General features: G+C 42.2%; 1 protein-coding gene across 5 annotated transcripts in view; it reads right to left on the bottom strand.

Moving 5' to 3' along the window:
• SFPQ (splicing factor proline and glutamine rich) overlaps positions 1–9,185 on the bottom strand; it is a 45,843-nt gene extending 36,658 nt beyond the window's left edge. For 4 of the 5 annotated variants that reach the window (XR_013966789.1, XR_013966790.1, XR_013966791.1 and 1 more), the window contains exons 1-9: positions 8,271–9,185; positions 7,367–7,555; positions 6,716–7,017; positions 6,521–6,616; positions 5,453–5,649; positions 5,264–5,348; positions 4,813–4,930; positions 4,425–4,473; positions 4,224–4,345 (exon numbers count right to left, since the gene is read on the bottom strand). Coding sequence is in view for 2 of the 5 variants with exons in the window: in XM_080802907.1 (XP_080659033.1) it covers positions 4,224–4,345; positions 4,425–4,473; positions 4,813–4,930; positions 5,264–5,348; positions 5,453–5,649; positions 6,521–6,616; positions 6,716–7,017; positions 7,367–7,555; positions 8,271–9,077 (1,965 nt within the window). In the remaining 3 variants the exon portion in view is untranslated. Of the gene's footprint in view, positions 1–1,332; positions 1,798–4,223; positions 4,346–4,424; positions 4,474–4,812; positions 4,931–5,263; positions 5,349–5,452; positions 5,650–6,520; positions 6,617–6,715; positions 7,018–7,366; positions 7,556–8,270 lie in introns of those variants that run through there. The other variant, XM_080802906.1, reaches the window with a different exon arrangement.
• Between the last annotated feature and the right edge of the window lie 4,727 nt (positions 9,186–13,912).

The raw sequence follows: 13,912 nt of genomic DNA, 5'->3' as shown, positions 1-13,912 counted from the left end.
CACTAGTGTTTTACTTTTAGTATTATCCAGTTTCCTATGCAGAAAGTGCTCAACTGTTTCAACAATAGGTTTCCCTTTGTACTCAGGCACAATACTAAACTTCAGCATTTTAACCAAGATTTGATTTAGAATTTTACTTTTGCCAATTAGCACCAAGAACAGAGGTGAAAAAGAGGAAGACACATTCCATAGTGAGAGCTCTGTAATGTACAAATTTGAATGGAAACGTAACTAAGAACAAGCCAAACCGTTCAATTACTTTACCTACTTTTAGGAAACTGTTCCTCTGCTAACATATATGCACTGGGAAAACAAGTTCCCGTTGTACTAACAGACAACAGTAACGATCTACTTTAATAAAAGTCAAAATGTCTTTCCTAATGGAAGGAGATTCAATGAAGTTGACAATCAACTGACAACACCATCGAAACACTCCAAAACTTTATGGTGGGAAGAAGGGCTATTTGTACTGTGTAGCATAAGCAACTCTCTCCAGAATTAGTGCTACATCAAAAGTAAACTATGGAAAAACAGGTTAACAAATATTTTACAATAGGAATGGTTATCTGCAACCCTATTTGTCATTAACAGTCACCACTAGTTCTTAGACAAGAGAACAAGTAGATTGTTACAGTCCTACAGATTTTGCCCACCAGCAGTAGCACAAGGAGATGTAAAAGTTACAGAGTACAAATGCATACATAGCTAAAGCTACTTTATGGTTACTACGCTTCTTACTTTCCAGTTGCATTTTTCAGACTAAACCCCATCTTCATAAATCACTTGAAGTAATACATGAAAAGGCTTCATGTTTAACAATCTTTAATTCAAATGTGAAAGTTCAATACAAGCCATATGTAGGGCTTGGGACTTGTTCTTTTAAAAACAAGAATGGAGAAATGCAACAGAATGATCTTTCCACTTTTTCTTCAGAAACTTTCAAGGAAAGGATAGATCATAGGGCCATAAAGATCCATTTAGTCATACCCACTTTCTCTCCCTACCAATAGTCTTTCACCCATTCCATCATCTTAATACACATTCCCGAAGGAAGATTTACAGTTCAGCTTGCTTACATAACCATTTAAAAATACTTAGCACCAGCTTGCTTCCTATAATGCCAAACAAATCAAATCATGAAACTACTTCAATATGCATTTCTTCTTTTTAAAACAAGGGGGTACTTGTTTGTAGAAAGCAATACTTAGCCTACAGATACATTTCCCAGAAATGGCAGGTGCCATTTGAAGGCCTAGACACGCTCATGCTTTCAAAGTGGAATACCTAGCCTAATGTGCATAGAAGCATGAATGGCAAAGTTGAAGATCAATATTATAACTATTTTTTCTATTTATTTGAAGCACAGTAAAAAAAAAATTGGTACACTTTGGAAATTCAGTGGCACAAGGTACACTGCCATAACTTGAGGGACATTATACAGTTAAAAAAAAAAGGAAATAAAAAGAAAAAAAATTCCCGTTTGAAACACTGCATTACATAATTTTACCTGCCCAAACAGACCATTTACAAATATTAGGTCAATAAACTGCTAACATCCATAAAAAGGTAGCTTTCTTACTAAAATGCAAGAATTTAAAAGATTGGTATCTAAACAAGAAAAGACAAAAACAAACTGGAATGAAAACCTAGGTATCACATCTAAAATCGGGGCTTTTTGTTTGGGCCTTCATACTCTTCTCTCCCTCTACCATATCCTGCTGGAGTTCCAGGCCCCATTCCTCTAGGACCCTGTCCACCCACAGGTCCCGCACCTCCCTGCCCAAAGCGCTCAGTACGCTATTGGAACAGTAAATTAACAGTTCATTATATGTAGTTGATGTCCATGTGTGTTAAGTAAATATTTTAGAAGGTTCCGTAGTCAACGTTCGTCGATACAATCACCAATGAGTCGATCCACAGGTACCGGGAACATAGAAAGGAAAAAAGGGTAATTTGAAAATTAGTTTACGATAATACATGCCTTGTGGTATGTTCCCACTTGAGCCATTCTCATACACCTGTTTCAAAGAATAGGTCTTCCCTGTAGTGCTAAAAAATTTAAGAATTAGTGCAGATGTGAAAACCCATTCCAAAATGAGTTTTAAGAAATTTCACATCAGATTAACCCACTGGAAAAGCTTGCAAACTTCTCACTTTCAAGGTCTGAACAGGAAATTTATTTTCCAAGTAAGCCTAACAAGCCCAACCAGACAGATTCAATGCACTCAATGAAGTGACAAAGACCTACTCACCAGTTAGTGGCATGAGCTGCATAAGAAACCTTGTGCTTTTCAAGATCTTAAGACACATCTGCTAACTTGCAGAAATCTTTAAAGGTTCAAAGTTTTAATAAAATGCTACCAGACTACAAAAAGAAAAAGCATAAAAGACTAACAGATTTAGTCACTTAACCGGCACAGTAACTTCATTAAAAAGTGTTGCCATATTCTCACAGGTATACCACCTTCAGAACCATCACTACGTAACCAGAGACAATTATGTTCACAGTAGTCTGTATTGCTGCAAATTGATTGAATATACAGCCCACCCCCATACCGGCCCAGCTTTTTCTTCAGGTCTTTGAAAGTCCACTGGTTAGCTATGATTCCACGTTTTGGCTTTCTCTCAAACAACCTAAACACCAAGCTCAAGTAACTGCAATAAAGCAGGATTTCATGATTCCACATAGTTTTAAGTACTTCTAATCTGAGAAACCTATATTCCCCAAACAGAAAAACCCTATAGATATGCAAAGCACAGAAGCCTCAACTATCTTTCAAATTCCATTCAAAATAAATTACTGAGAGCATCACTCCAAAAATGCAGGGGGGGAGCATCAGGATTTAACTGTTCCTATACATATTTCCAATAGGTTTCCCACTAAATACTATAGAACTACTTAAAAAACTAAACCTCAACCCTCTAAACTATTTCTCAAAATCCTAAAAATTTCAGGGTTTTAGCACATTATGCTGTGTATCTCAAAAGCTCTAAGAAAATTTTTGGGTTTCACGATTATGTTATTACATCATCTTAAAACCCTACTTGTTACAAGGGACATACAAAGAACCTCAATTGTGGGAACATCACGTCAAATTAGTTTTACAAATCTGATACAGACCTACAATCTACCTTTCAGAAAAGCATATAAACCAAAATGTTACCCACAGTATTTTTAAAATTTAATTTAAAGAAAGCTAGTAACACTATGTTTTAACCCAACCAAGTATTTATGATTCTAATTCTCAAAAAACCTTATGTAGATTTTAAATAGACTAGGCCCCATACTAAATCCTTATACTCCTATACGTAAAATGAATCTAATGAGCTTCGTGCTGAAGCTTCCCTCCTTTGCCGAAAGTTTGCAGGTGAACCAATCAGATTCAGTTCAGTTGTGAAAATGCACTCTTCTCTAAACCCACCTCTAAATCCAATATTCAATTTTCCTATGATTTGTAAAGCCTTAACACAGCCACTCAGACCAACTCACTTGGTGGTTCTAAAGCATCCTGACAGGCTATCTGTACAGTTAAAATATGAAAGCATCAAGAAGGTTCAGATCAAATGCATACAACTAGTATGCTTAAAACTGTCAATGATTTTTGCTATCCTGTAGCAAAATAGAGATGTCAGTTTATTTTAGAAGGTGCACCTATTGACAGGCCCAACAAGTGGGAAACGACGAGTCAAAACAGTGAACAACTCCCTTTTCATGGGTAGAAACCACACCAAATATAAATCAAAGTCCTACACATCACTAGAACATGCCTAAAACTAAACTACAAGTCTGATTCATACTTATGGCAAATATCAGCTTAATGAATGACAGTTTGCCATTTGATTACTCTCACTTGGATGTAGAATAATCAGGTACATCATCTAACATTTAGAATTTGAATTTGCCATGCGCTAGAGTGCAAAGTACACAAGCAATATAATAGAAAGCACCTATGTCTACTTATTGCCAAAGAGAACTCCAACATACTACTGACAGCATTGACTTCTTGTTGGCAACCATTTCTGTTTAGGTTACCACACACTGAATTCTTCTATGTTGCCAAAGTACTCCTCGATATTATGATTTACATGATAAGGGAACTAAAAAGAGGTCCAGTTACCTACTTAAAAAAGAAAAAAAAACAAAAAACAAAAAACAAAACACACACACGTAAGTTGTGAAAAATGAGAATTTCCTTCGTACTACGTCATACAGGATACATTACCATGTCGCTTCCCATCATGGAACCACTCATGGTTGCTGGTGGGACTCCAGGATTAGCTTCATAACCTATGCCACCTCCACCACCTAGAGGTGGAAATTTCTGGCCTCCTGAACCATAGGGATCTAGGAAACAAAAATGCTGGTTACGACTCAACCAGGACACTGCCCTCTAATGGTATTGCTAATTTGATTTTCTGCTTACCTCCCATGTTCATTGCTCCTCCACCACCCATTCTCATGTCTCTTTCTCTCTGCAAGAAAAATAAGTAAAAATAAACCCTTTCATACACCTGTACTACACCTAAAAAATTTCCAAAACTTAAAAATAGGTTAAGACTACACGTAAAACCAATATTCTGAACCAAATGTTGAGAACTCAATTATCAGAAAACCTGTAAGGCTTCTTCCCAACCAGTGAAATCTTTAGGCCCAGCAAAGAAAATAAAACTTAAAAGTGTATTAATCATAATAACACACTTGTATAAAGAACGGCCGTGAAGTAAAATGTCATCATTTGAGTAAAGTTTCATTTTAGGTACCTCCAAGTTTTGCAGACAACTCCAATTACATTTCAAAAGAATTTTACTTACTGGATCCATGTAGCCCATCCGGCTATAACTTTCCTCTCTTTGGCGTCTCATTTGTTCTTCCATTTCACGCTGACGAATCATCATCTCTTCTTCCCTTCTACGTCGTTCTTCTTCTTGCCTGGAAATATTCATCAAGCATATAAACTAAAGTGTCATACACATCTTTTAAAAGCCAATTTAAAGAAAGCTAGTAATGTGCCTCAGAGCTTTACGAAGTCTAGATTACAGCAAACACACATGAAAGCGTGGAGTGTAGAATAGACTTAGAAGCATTCTGGCAAAGAAACCAGACGTCATCAATCAAAACCTTACATTCTACTCCAACTTTGTGTTAAACCAACACTGACACAGTATGTAACCTCTCTGTAGTCCATTAGACTTGCCCGCAAAATTTAGGCCCATCTTTTCCTCGAAATGTTAATCCAGAAGCAAAGGCTTAACAAAATTTTACCTTAGTTGCATTTCTTTACGTTTCTGCATCTCTTGATTGTGAAGTTCTTCCATGCGTCTTAATTCTTCCTGGCGTCTCATCAGATCTGAACATTAGAAAATTGTTTTGAATTCACTTCAATGGGACTATAAAAAAATTTCAAAAACCAGCTGATCCTATCAGTGAAATTTACACAGAAGGGTCTTTTACCTTGACGCAAAAGATTCGCCTGATGCTCATGATAGGCATCTTCCATTTCACTTTCCAATTTGTCTTTTGCATCTTTCATGTTTTTTTCAACTTGTTCCCTTTGCTGTTTTTCCATTTCATCCAGGGATTTCCATCGCTGAGAATATTCATACTCAAATGTGCCATGCTGGGCAAAACGAGGAGGCGTTTCTCTCTCCCTGACAGTATTTAAACATGAACCAGTTTGTGGACACACACAAGAGATACTACCCGATTGCCCTAAAAACACAGATGTCCCCCCTGGCCTATCACATGTAAGAAATCCCAAAAGGCAATGGCCCCCCCTGGCTCATGTAAAAATGGCCATGTTCCAGGGGAAGCTGGCTGGCTCATTCTGACTCTTGATTTTGGCTCAGGCCATGAGAGTGAGCCCTGCCTCAGCAGAAGTCTACTTAAGATTCTCTCCTTCTACCCCCACCCACCACCACCCCACACGTAACCTGCTGTGCTAATAAATCTTCACAAAGTAATAAATAACAGATCCCAGGACAATAAATCCTGGGAGATAAATACCACCTTCCTCATTTCCTAATTTTATTTCCTCTAACCAAATTCCTATTCAAGGACTTTTTTTTTTTTTAAGATTTTATTTATTTGTCAGAGAGAGAACACAAGCAGGCAGAGTGGCAGGCAGAGGCAGAGAGAGAAGCAGGCTCCCTGCTGGACAAGGAGCCCGATGCGGGACTCGATCCCAGAACACCGGGATCATGACCTGAGCCAAAGGCAGCAGCTTAACCAACTGAGCCACCCAGGCATCCCTCAAGGACTATTTTTTTAATCCTTAAAAAGATAGGTATTCATCATGCAGTTGTTCAAAGGCCAAACAAAACTGCATATAAAACATACCTATCTCAGCAACAAACATTAAGCATTTGACTATCTCTGCTTCAAAACCTCTAAACCTCCTGATCCCTGTATTTCTATCAAGCACATGCATTTCAAAGAATTTCTCATTCTCTAAGCCAAACTGAAAAATTACTAAAAGTTCTCATTTGCAATTTAAAATTGCTCAGATTAAATCAATCTTACTTTTGATACATTGGATTCTTCTGTGCAAGTTTTTCAGGAAGGCCATCTTCATCATCTAATTGTTCAAGTGGTTCCACAATGACTGGACGAGGAGTTCTAGTAATAGAAATGGTTCCATCTTAACTGCTTTCAGTTTTATCCCAACTTCTTCATCCAAGTTAATAAATAAAAATTAGTATAAGCATATGAACTTACGTTGTCAGTAAGAAAACACCTTCACTGCATCTTTCAAAGGCTTTTCTTGCTGCTGGTTTAGAAGCAAATTCAACAATGCCTTTCCCTGTAGATCTCCCACGATCATCCACAATTACAACAGCCCTTTCAATAGGACCAAATTGGCTAAAGGCTTCTTCCAACAGTTCATTGGAAACATAAGGTGAAAGATTTCGAACGGAGAGGGCAGCAGCATGTGTGGCAAAACGAACCCGAAGCTGTCTACCTCTCATGGGTGTATCATCAAGTTCAGCTTTGGCAATTTCAGCCAATGCCCTAGATTCCTGAAAGTATCAGACATACTCATGTTAATATAACTTCAACATCAGTTAACACCCACTCTAAAACTGTCAAAAGCTTAACTCCCATTCCCTTTCTCCAGCTCAGCTCAAGATCCACAGGCAGCTCTCCCTGACACCACCCAGGGTAGGTAAAGGTCTTACCCACCCACTCCTCTCTTTTCTTAGTACCAACAATTATTCATAATACAACAGTTGCACCCTTTTTATAAAAAAACAGTGAAAATTTTAAAGACCAACTTACTGCTGTTGGCTTGAACACTAGAGTTTGCAGTAGCAAAATACAAAGGAAAACCCCTCTAAATCCACATTAAAAAGAGAAAAAAAAACTCACAAGTTTAATAAACCCAAATCCTTTGCCTTTATTGATAAAAACTTCTCCTGGTTCTCCATATTTAGCGAAAAGTCTTTTGAATTCATCCTCTGTGATATCAGCAGGTAGATTCCCAACAAACAACCGACAACGCTGAGTGTAAGTTTTCTCTCCAGGCCTCCTCAAGAGAGACAAGTTGGCTTTAAATCCCTAATGAAAAAGGAAGGAAATTTTCAGAAACCAGTGACCTTAGCAAGTAGAAAAATCCAGTAATAACGTTCGCTGTTCCCAGACTGGGTAATACCACCAACCGGGTTGCTTTTCTGTTCTATTTAAAGTCAAAGTCAAGATTCCGTATCCGAGGGATTTCCAACGTATTAACTGTCTAAACATCGACTAACCCAAACCATCCCGAACACTCGAGAATAGACCCACAGCCCTCTCCAAACTCGACTCTACACAATCAACATCAGATGTATATGTTAAATATTCCTGGCAAATCTAAATCGTAGCACACATTAAGTTAAAATGGCCATCAACTAATAAGTGAAAAAAAGGATGTGATGAAAATCCTATCACCCGTACCTTTGTGCCTGCGCTTTTAAGGTCTCCCCCGACCTGGCCAACCCTGCATTTCACGTCCTACTACGTCCCCAAGATCCTCTAGTTTTAACAGGGCCCAGCACAGCTCCTCATCGCTGCCTCCTCAGGCCACCCACCCTCGGTCCTCAGCCAGCCGGGAGTCTAGCCCGGGGCCAGGAAGAGGACCCACGCCTTCCGCCCCTCGCTCTGGCAGCGGCCCCGCCCTTCGCCGCCCGCGCGCACGCGCCTTCCGGTCTCCGACAAAATGGAGGCCGGGAAGGGAAAGAGGAGGGGGCCGCCGCCATCTTAGAGAGACCGACGCGTAGCTCCGGGAGACACTCACCTCTGAGTCGGAGATCTTCTCCTCGCTGCGGCCGCCTGGCCCGCCAGGCGGGGGCCCCTGGTGATGCTGCTGGTGGTAGGGCGGGTGGTGCTGCCGACCTCCGCGGGGCTCCCCGCCGCCTCGGTGCGGCGGCTTGGGGTGGCCGCCAGGAGTGCTTAGGCCCGGGCCACCACCGGGCTTCGGCCCGCCTGGCATTTTGCCGCCTTTCGGGCCTCCGGGTCCTGGGCCCTGCTTAGGCCCGGGGCCCGGGACCCCTGTGGGTGGAGGCGGCGGGCCCCCGGTCTGAGGCGGGGTGGTGGGGACCCCGCTGCTCGGCGGCGCGGGCGGGGGAGCCCCGGGGGGCGCCGAGGTGACAGCGGGCGGTGGGGTCGGGGTGGGGCCCGGCCCCGTAGGGGCCCCGGAAGTCGGAGGAGTGGCAGGCGGTGCCGAGCCGGAGGCCGGCGGAGCGCTGCCCACTCCGGGAGCTGGGCCGGGTCCCTGAGGAACGACGGGCTTGGACGAGTCCTGTGGCGGCGGCGGCTGCTGATGCGGCGGCTGATGCGGTGGCGGCTGAAGCGGCGGCGGCTGCTGTGGTGGCGGCTGTTGCGGCGGTGGCTGCTGCTGTTGCTGATGCGGAGGCGGTGGCGGGATCGGGGGCTTGGGACCACCCTGGCCCGGGCCGGGCCCCATGGGTCCGCGGTTCTGATTGAGGCCCATGCCGGGTGGCGGGGAGCGGAAGTCGTGGAGGCCGCCGCGGCCGCCGCCTCCTCCGCGCCGGTGGAAGCCGCCACCGCCACCGCCACGGCTCCGGAACCGGTCCCGAGACATGTCTGTGATCAAGGGGCGGTCGAGGCAGAAGCGGAGAAGACGCTCAGGGAACGTGGAGGCCACCTTGCTTCGCACAAGATGGCGGATGACACAGGCGGCGCGCCGCCTTTGTCCTCCTCTTATATAGACCAGCTGGTATGGCCCCGCCTACTTCTCGATCGGTAGCTCCAATAGCCAATTGCAAGTACGGTACTTGATGACACTAAATTACGGAGCGCTAATCTTTCCGATTGGCTTCCGGATGAGAGGAGGGAGGCATGGGGGGAGGGGCTGAAGTTTCCAGTTGGCCAATGAGCGGAAAAGGAGTTGGCTGTAGGCCACTGTGATTTGCTGTGAGAAATTTGAATGGGTTCGCCAGAGCAATTTTCCCTGATAGCCAGGGCCCTATCAGCTCCTGGGGAGAGATGTTAGAGGACCCTTTTCTTCTCTTGATTACCCCCCAAGAGCTGCCTGCCGGTATTCTTGCCCGAAAAGAACAGATGTTCTCCGGTTCAAAAGCATAAATTACTTGTGCTTACTACCTACTCTACCTTGTGCTGGGCCAATTAAATTAGAGAAATAAAATCTTACCGATTTCACACACAGTCTTACTGATTTCATTTTGGAACCTCACTGGAGTACAGGTTTGTTTTAGCAATATAAACTTCGAAATAGGCTTAAATTAGTGCACTCTTTGTTCAAAAAGAAAAGTTTTAATTGTGTCCATGCGTGTGTATAGACTAGTAATTTACAAACACAAATCACAGGAGGAATATAACATTTTCTTTAATTCCACTAGTACTGGGGCATCTGCATTCGACTTGGGTCATGATCACAAGAGTCCTAGGATCGAGCCCCGCGTTGGGCTCCCTGCTGGGCGGGGAGTGTGCTTCTACCTCACCCTCTCCCTCTGTCCTTCCCCCTGCTTGTGCTTTCTCTCCCTCTCTCTCTCAAATAAATAAAATAAAATAATCAACTAGCACTCAATACTTTGTGAACAGATTAAGGTACTTTAAAATTACAATGTTAAAATATCTATATGGAATCAAACAATGGACAGTATCCTTCTTACTTCAAACTCTAACTTTGGGGGCACCTGGGTGGCTCAGTGGGTTAAAGCCTCTGCCTTCGGCTCACGTCATGATCCCAGCTTCCTGGGATCGAGCCCCGCATCTGGCTCTCTGCTCAGCGGGGAGCCTGCTTCCTCCTCTCTCCTCTCTCTGCCTGCCTCTCTGCCTGCTTGTAATCCCTGTCTGTCAAATAAATAAATAAAAATCTAAAAAAAAACCCAAAACACACAAAAAAACACCATTGGCTAAAAAAACAAAACAAAAAAACAAACAAAAAAACCCTCTAACTTTGAAGTACCCCAGCCATGTCCCTTAATACCCTTCCAAGTTACTGTCATTCATGGACCTTTTGATGGATCATTCCTTCCTTTATTAATACTAGCTCATGGCTCTTTGTCTTCCTTTCCGTCTCTACTTCTGCTCATCATTCAACATCTATTTGGATGACTGCCGGATATTCTGTTAATTCTTCACTTCCAACAATCTTCCCTTCCATCCTATAGTATCCACCTAACCCTTCTCATAGTTATCCGGTGTTTGTTATTGCTAGTAACTATACCGTCTCTAAGATCTCCTTTTAAGCATCTCAACTGTCTGAACAATAGTAACTCTGATTTTTTTGACGTCCTCAAAACCTTCGGTTCATTAAATGTATTACTTTTTCACTTTCACATTCTTATATTCATAACATCTGTCACCAGGCTTAGATGTTATGATTGCTCACAAATACAATTCTTGTTTTTCTCTTTCTCCATTGTACTCACTTGGTAAAACCCCAATTCTAAGTGGACCCAACAATTCACTTTCTTTAAAAGAGCTGAGGCTTTCACTTTAAATTCTTGACCACAAGCCTCAAAAGGGCATTAGACTTTTCTGGCAATCTTACTGAATCTCACTAGTAAATTCACTTTCCCACTTCCCTACTTCCAGAGATAGTGTATTTCATGCTTTCTCTCTTCAAACTCTTACACCTTCTTCTCTCACTTCACCATAACTAATTTTCCTATTTTCTTTGAGAAAATACAAATCATCAGAGAGGAACACTCTCATCTAGATGGAAAGCCTCAAGCCTGCTTGTATTCGTACCCATCCTCTCTGTCTTTCTTCCTGATACCACGAAAGATGTGTCTTCGCCCCTATCAAAAGGCAGACCCCTCCTCTAGTGCTGTGGATACCCATCTCCCGAATGTCTTCTCAAGGATTTTTCCTTGCTGTATCATCAGTTACTTCTACTGAGACAAGACACAACCATCTTCAAAATAAACAAAACTTTTATCCTTTCATCTCATTTCTTCATTCTCTTTTTTAAAAGATTTTATTTATTTATTTGACAGAGAGAGATCACAAGTAGGCAGAGAGGCAGGCAGAGAGAGAGGAGGAAGCAGGCTCCCCACTAAGCAGAGAGCCCAATGGGGGCTCAAACCCAGGACCCTAGGATCATGACCTGAGTCGAAGGCAGAGGCTTTAACCCACTGAGCCACCCAGGCACCCCTTCATTCTTCTTTACAAGAAAACTAAAACAAGTTGTCTACACTAGAGGTCTCCATTTCCTCACCTCAATTTCCTCTTAAATCCACCCTAATCTGTCCACCCTTCTTTCTCTCTTTTTATTTATTTATTTATTTAAGATTTTACTTATTTATTTGACAGAGAGATATCACAATTAGGCAGGGAGACAGGCAGAGAGAGAGGAGGGAGCAGGCTCCCCGCTGAGCAGAGAGCCCAATGTGGGACTCGATCCCAGGAGCTTGAGATCATGACCCGAGCCGAAGGCAGAGGCTTAACCCACTGAGTCACCCAGGCGCCCCTGTCCACCCTTCTCTTAAAAGATGCCTTGCCAGGGATGACAGTGATCCACATGTTGCAGAATTCAATAAACACTTCTCTATAATTAACTCTTTTTACCTGTTAGTGATCTTCCACATGGATGGCCCTTTGTCTTTCATGAAACACTTTTCTCACTGGCCTGTGTGACACCACACTGATGATTTTTCTCCTGTTTCAGATATCCCTCTCCGTCGTCACTGACTCCTCCCTTATAGCACTTCTAAATGCTGAGATATTTCAGAGCTCATTTCTAGACACTCTTTAAGAACTAACTGTTCTCTCCTTATGTAGATAATCTCTTCAAGACCAAATACCACCTAAATGTTAATAATCTTTAAATGTATAATTCCATAGTAGGGAAGGTCTGTCCTCTGAGTTCCTATGTCATATATTTAACTACTTCTTAGACCTCTCCACTTGGAGGTCTCCCTGCCATATCAGATACAGTATATCTAAACTGGACCTGTTGATTTTATCAACCTAACCTGTTAGGGCGCCTGGGTGGCTCAGTGGGTTAAGCCTCTGCCTTCAGCTTGGATCATGATCTCAGAGTCCTGGGATTGAGCCCCGCATTGGACTCTCTGCTCAGCGGGGAGCCTGCTTCTCCCTCTCTCTCTCTGCTTGCCTCTTTGCCCATTTGTGATCTCTCTCTCTCTGTGTCAAATAAATAAATAAAATCTTAAAAAGAAAAAGCCTAACCTGTTCTTCCCCACAATCTTCCCCAGCATACTAAATAGCATCACCTAGTTAAAAACAACAAGGATTTATCCTCTTCATAAAATCCAGAACTCGGTTCTACCTACTAAGTATATCATGAATCTATTTACCTCTCTCCATCTCTACCACTATAACCTAATCTTTTTTACCTCCATCTCTCAGCTAAATTACTGCAACCACATTTTAATTTGTCATCTTGCTGTCTTTCTGGGTGCTCTCTAATCCATTTTCTGTACGGCACCTAGGGTGATCCTTTAAGAAATATAATTCAGGGGTGCCTGCATGGCTCAGTTGGTTCAGTTTCCCACTCTTGATTTCCACTCTGATCATAATCTCAGGGTCACAGGATCAGCACCTCATGGACTCGCTGCTTAGTGGAGAGTCTGCTCAAGATTTTCTCTTTCCCTCTCACTCTGCCCCTCCCCCCATAAATAAATAAAATTTTTTTTTAAATATTTTATTTATTTATTTATTTGAGAGAGAGAAAGTGCCCTTGTGAGAAAGCATGGGGGGAAGGGGCAGAGGGAGAGGGATAAGCAGACTCCCCACTGAGCAGGGAGCCACCCAGGCACCCTGTATATAAATAAATCTTTTTTTTTTTTTTAAGATTTTATTTGTTTACTTGACATACAGAGATCACAGGTAGGCAGAGAGGCAGGCAGAGAGGAGGAAGCAGGCCCCGTGCTGAGCAGAGAGCCCAATGTGGGGCTCGATCCCAGGATCTTTGGATCATGGCCTGAGCCAAAGGCAGAGGCCTTAACCCACTGAGCCATCCAGGCGCCCCTATAAATAAATCTTTTTTAAAAAACCATAATTCAGGGGCTCCTGGGTGGCTCAGTGGTTAAGCCTCTGCCTTTGGCTCGGGTCATGATCCCAGGGTCCTGGGATTGAGCCCCGCATCAGGCTCTCTGCTCAGCGGGGAACCTGCTTCCCACTCTCTCTGACTACTTGTGATCTCTCTCTGTCAAATAAATAAATAAAATCTTTAAAAAAAAACAAAACAAAACCATAATTCAGATGTCATTTTCTTCTCTTATTTAAAAGCCCTGCAGTGGCTTCCCATTGCTCCTAGAATAAAATTTAAACTTACCAAGTTTATATAAAATTTATATAAAGTTAAAAATTATAAAAATTTTAAATTTATAAAATTATTTAAAAATTTAATATAAAAATTATAAAATTATTTAAAAATTATAAGAATTATAAAAAATTATATAAAGTTAAATAAAATTTAACTTTCCA

Source organism: Martes martes (assembly GCF_963455335.1).
Source record: "Martes martes genome assembly, chromosome: 4".
In the NCBI taxonomy this organism is placed as follows: Eukaryota; Metazoa; Chordata; class Mammalia; order Carnivora; family Mustelidae; genus Martes; species Martes martes.
The sequence above is the reverse complement of the archived record's forward strand: the minus strand, read 5'-3'. Positions and strand labels throughout refer to the sequence as shown.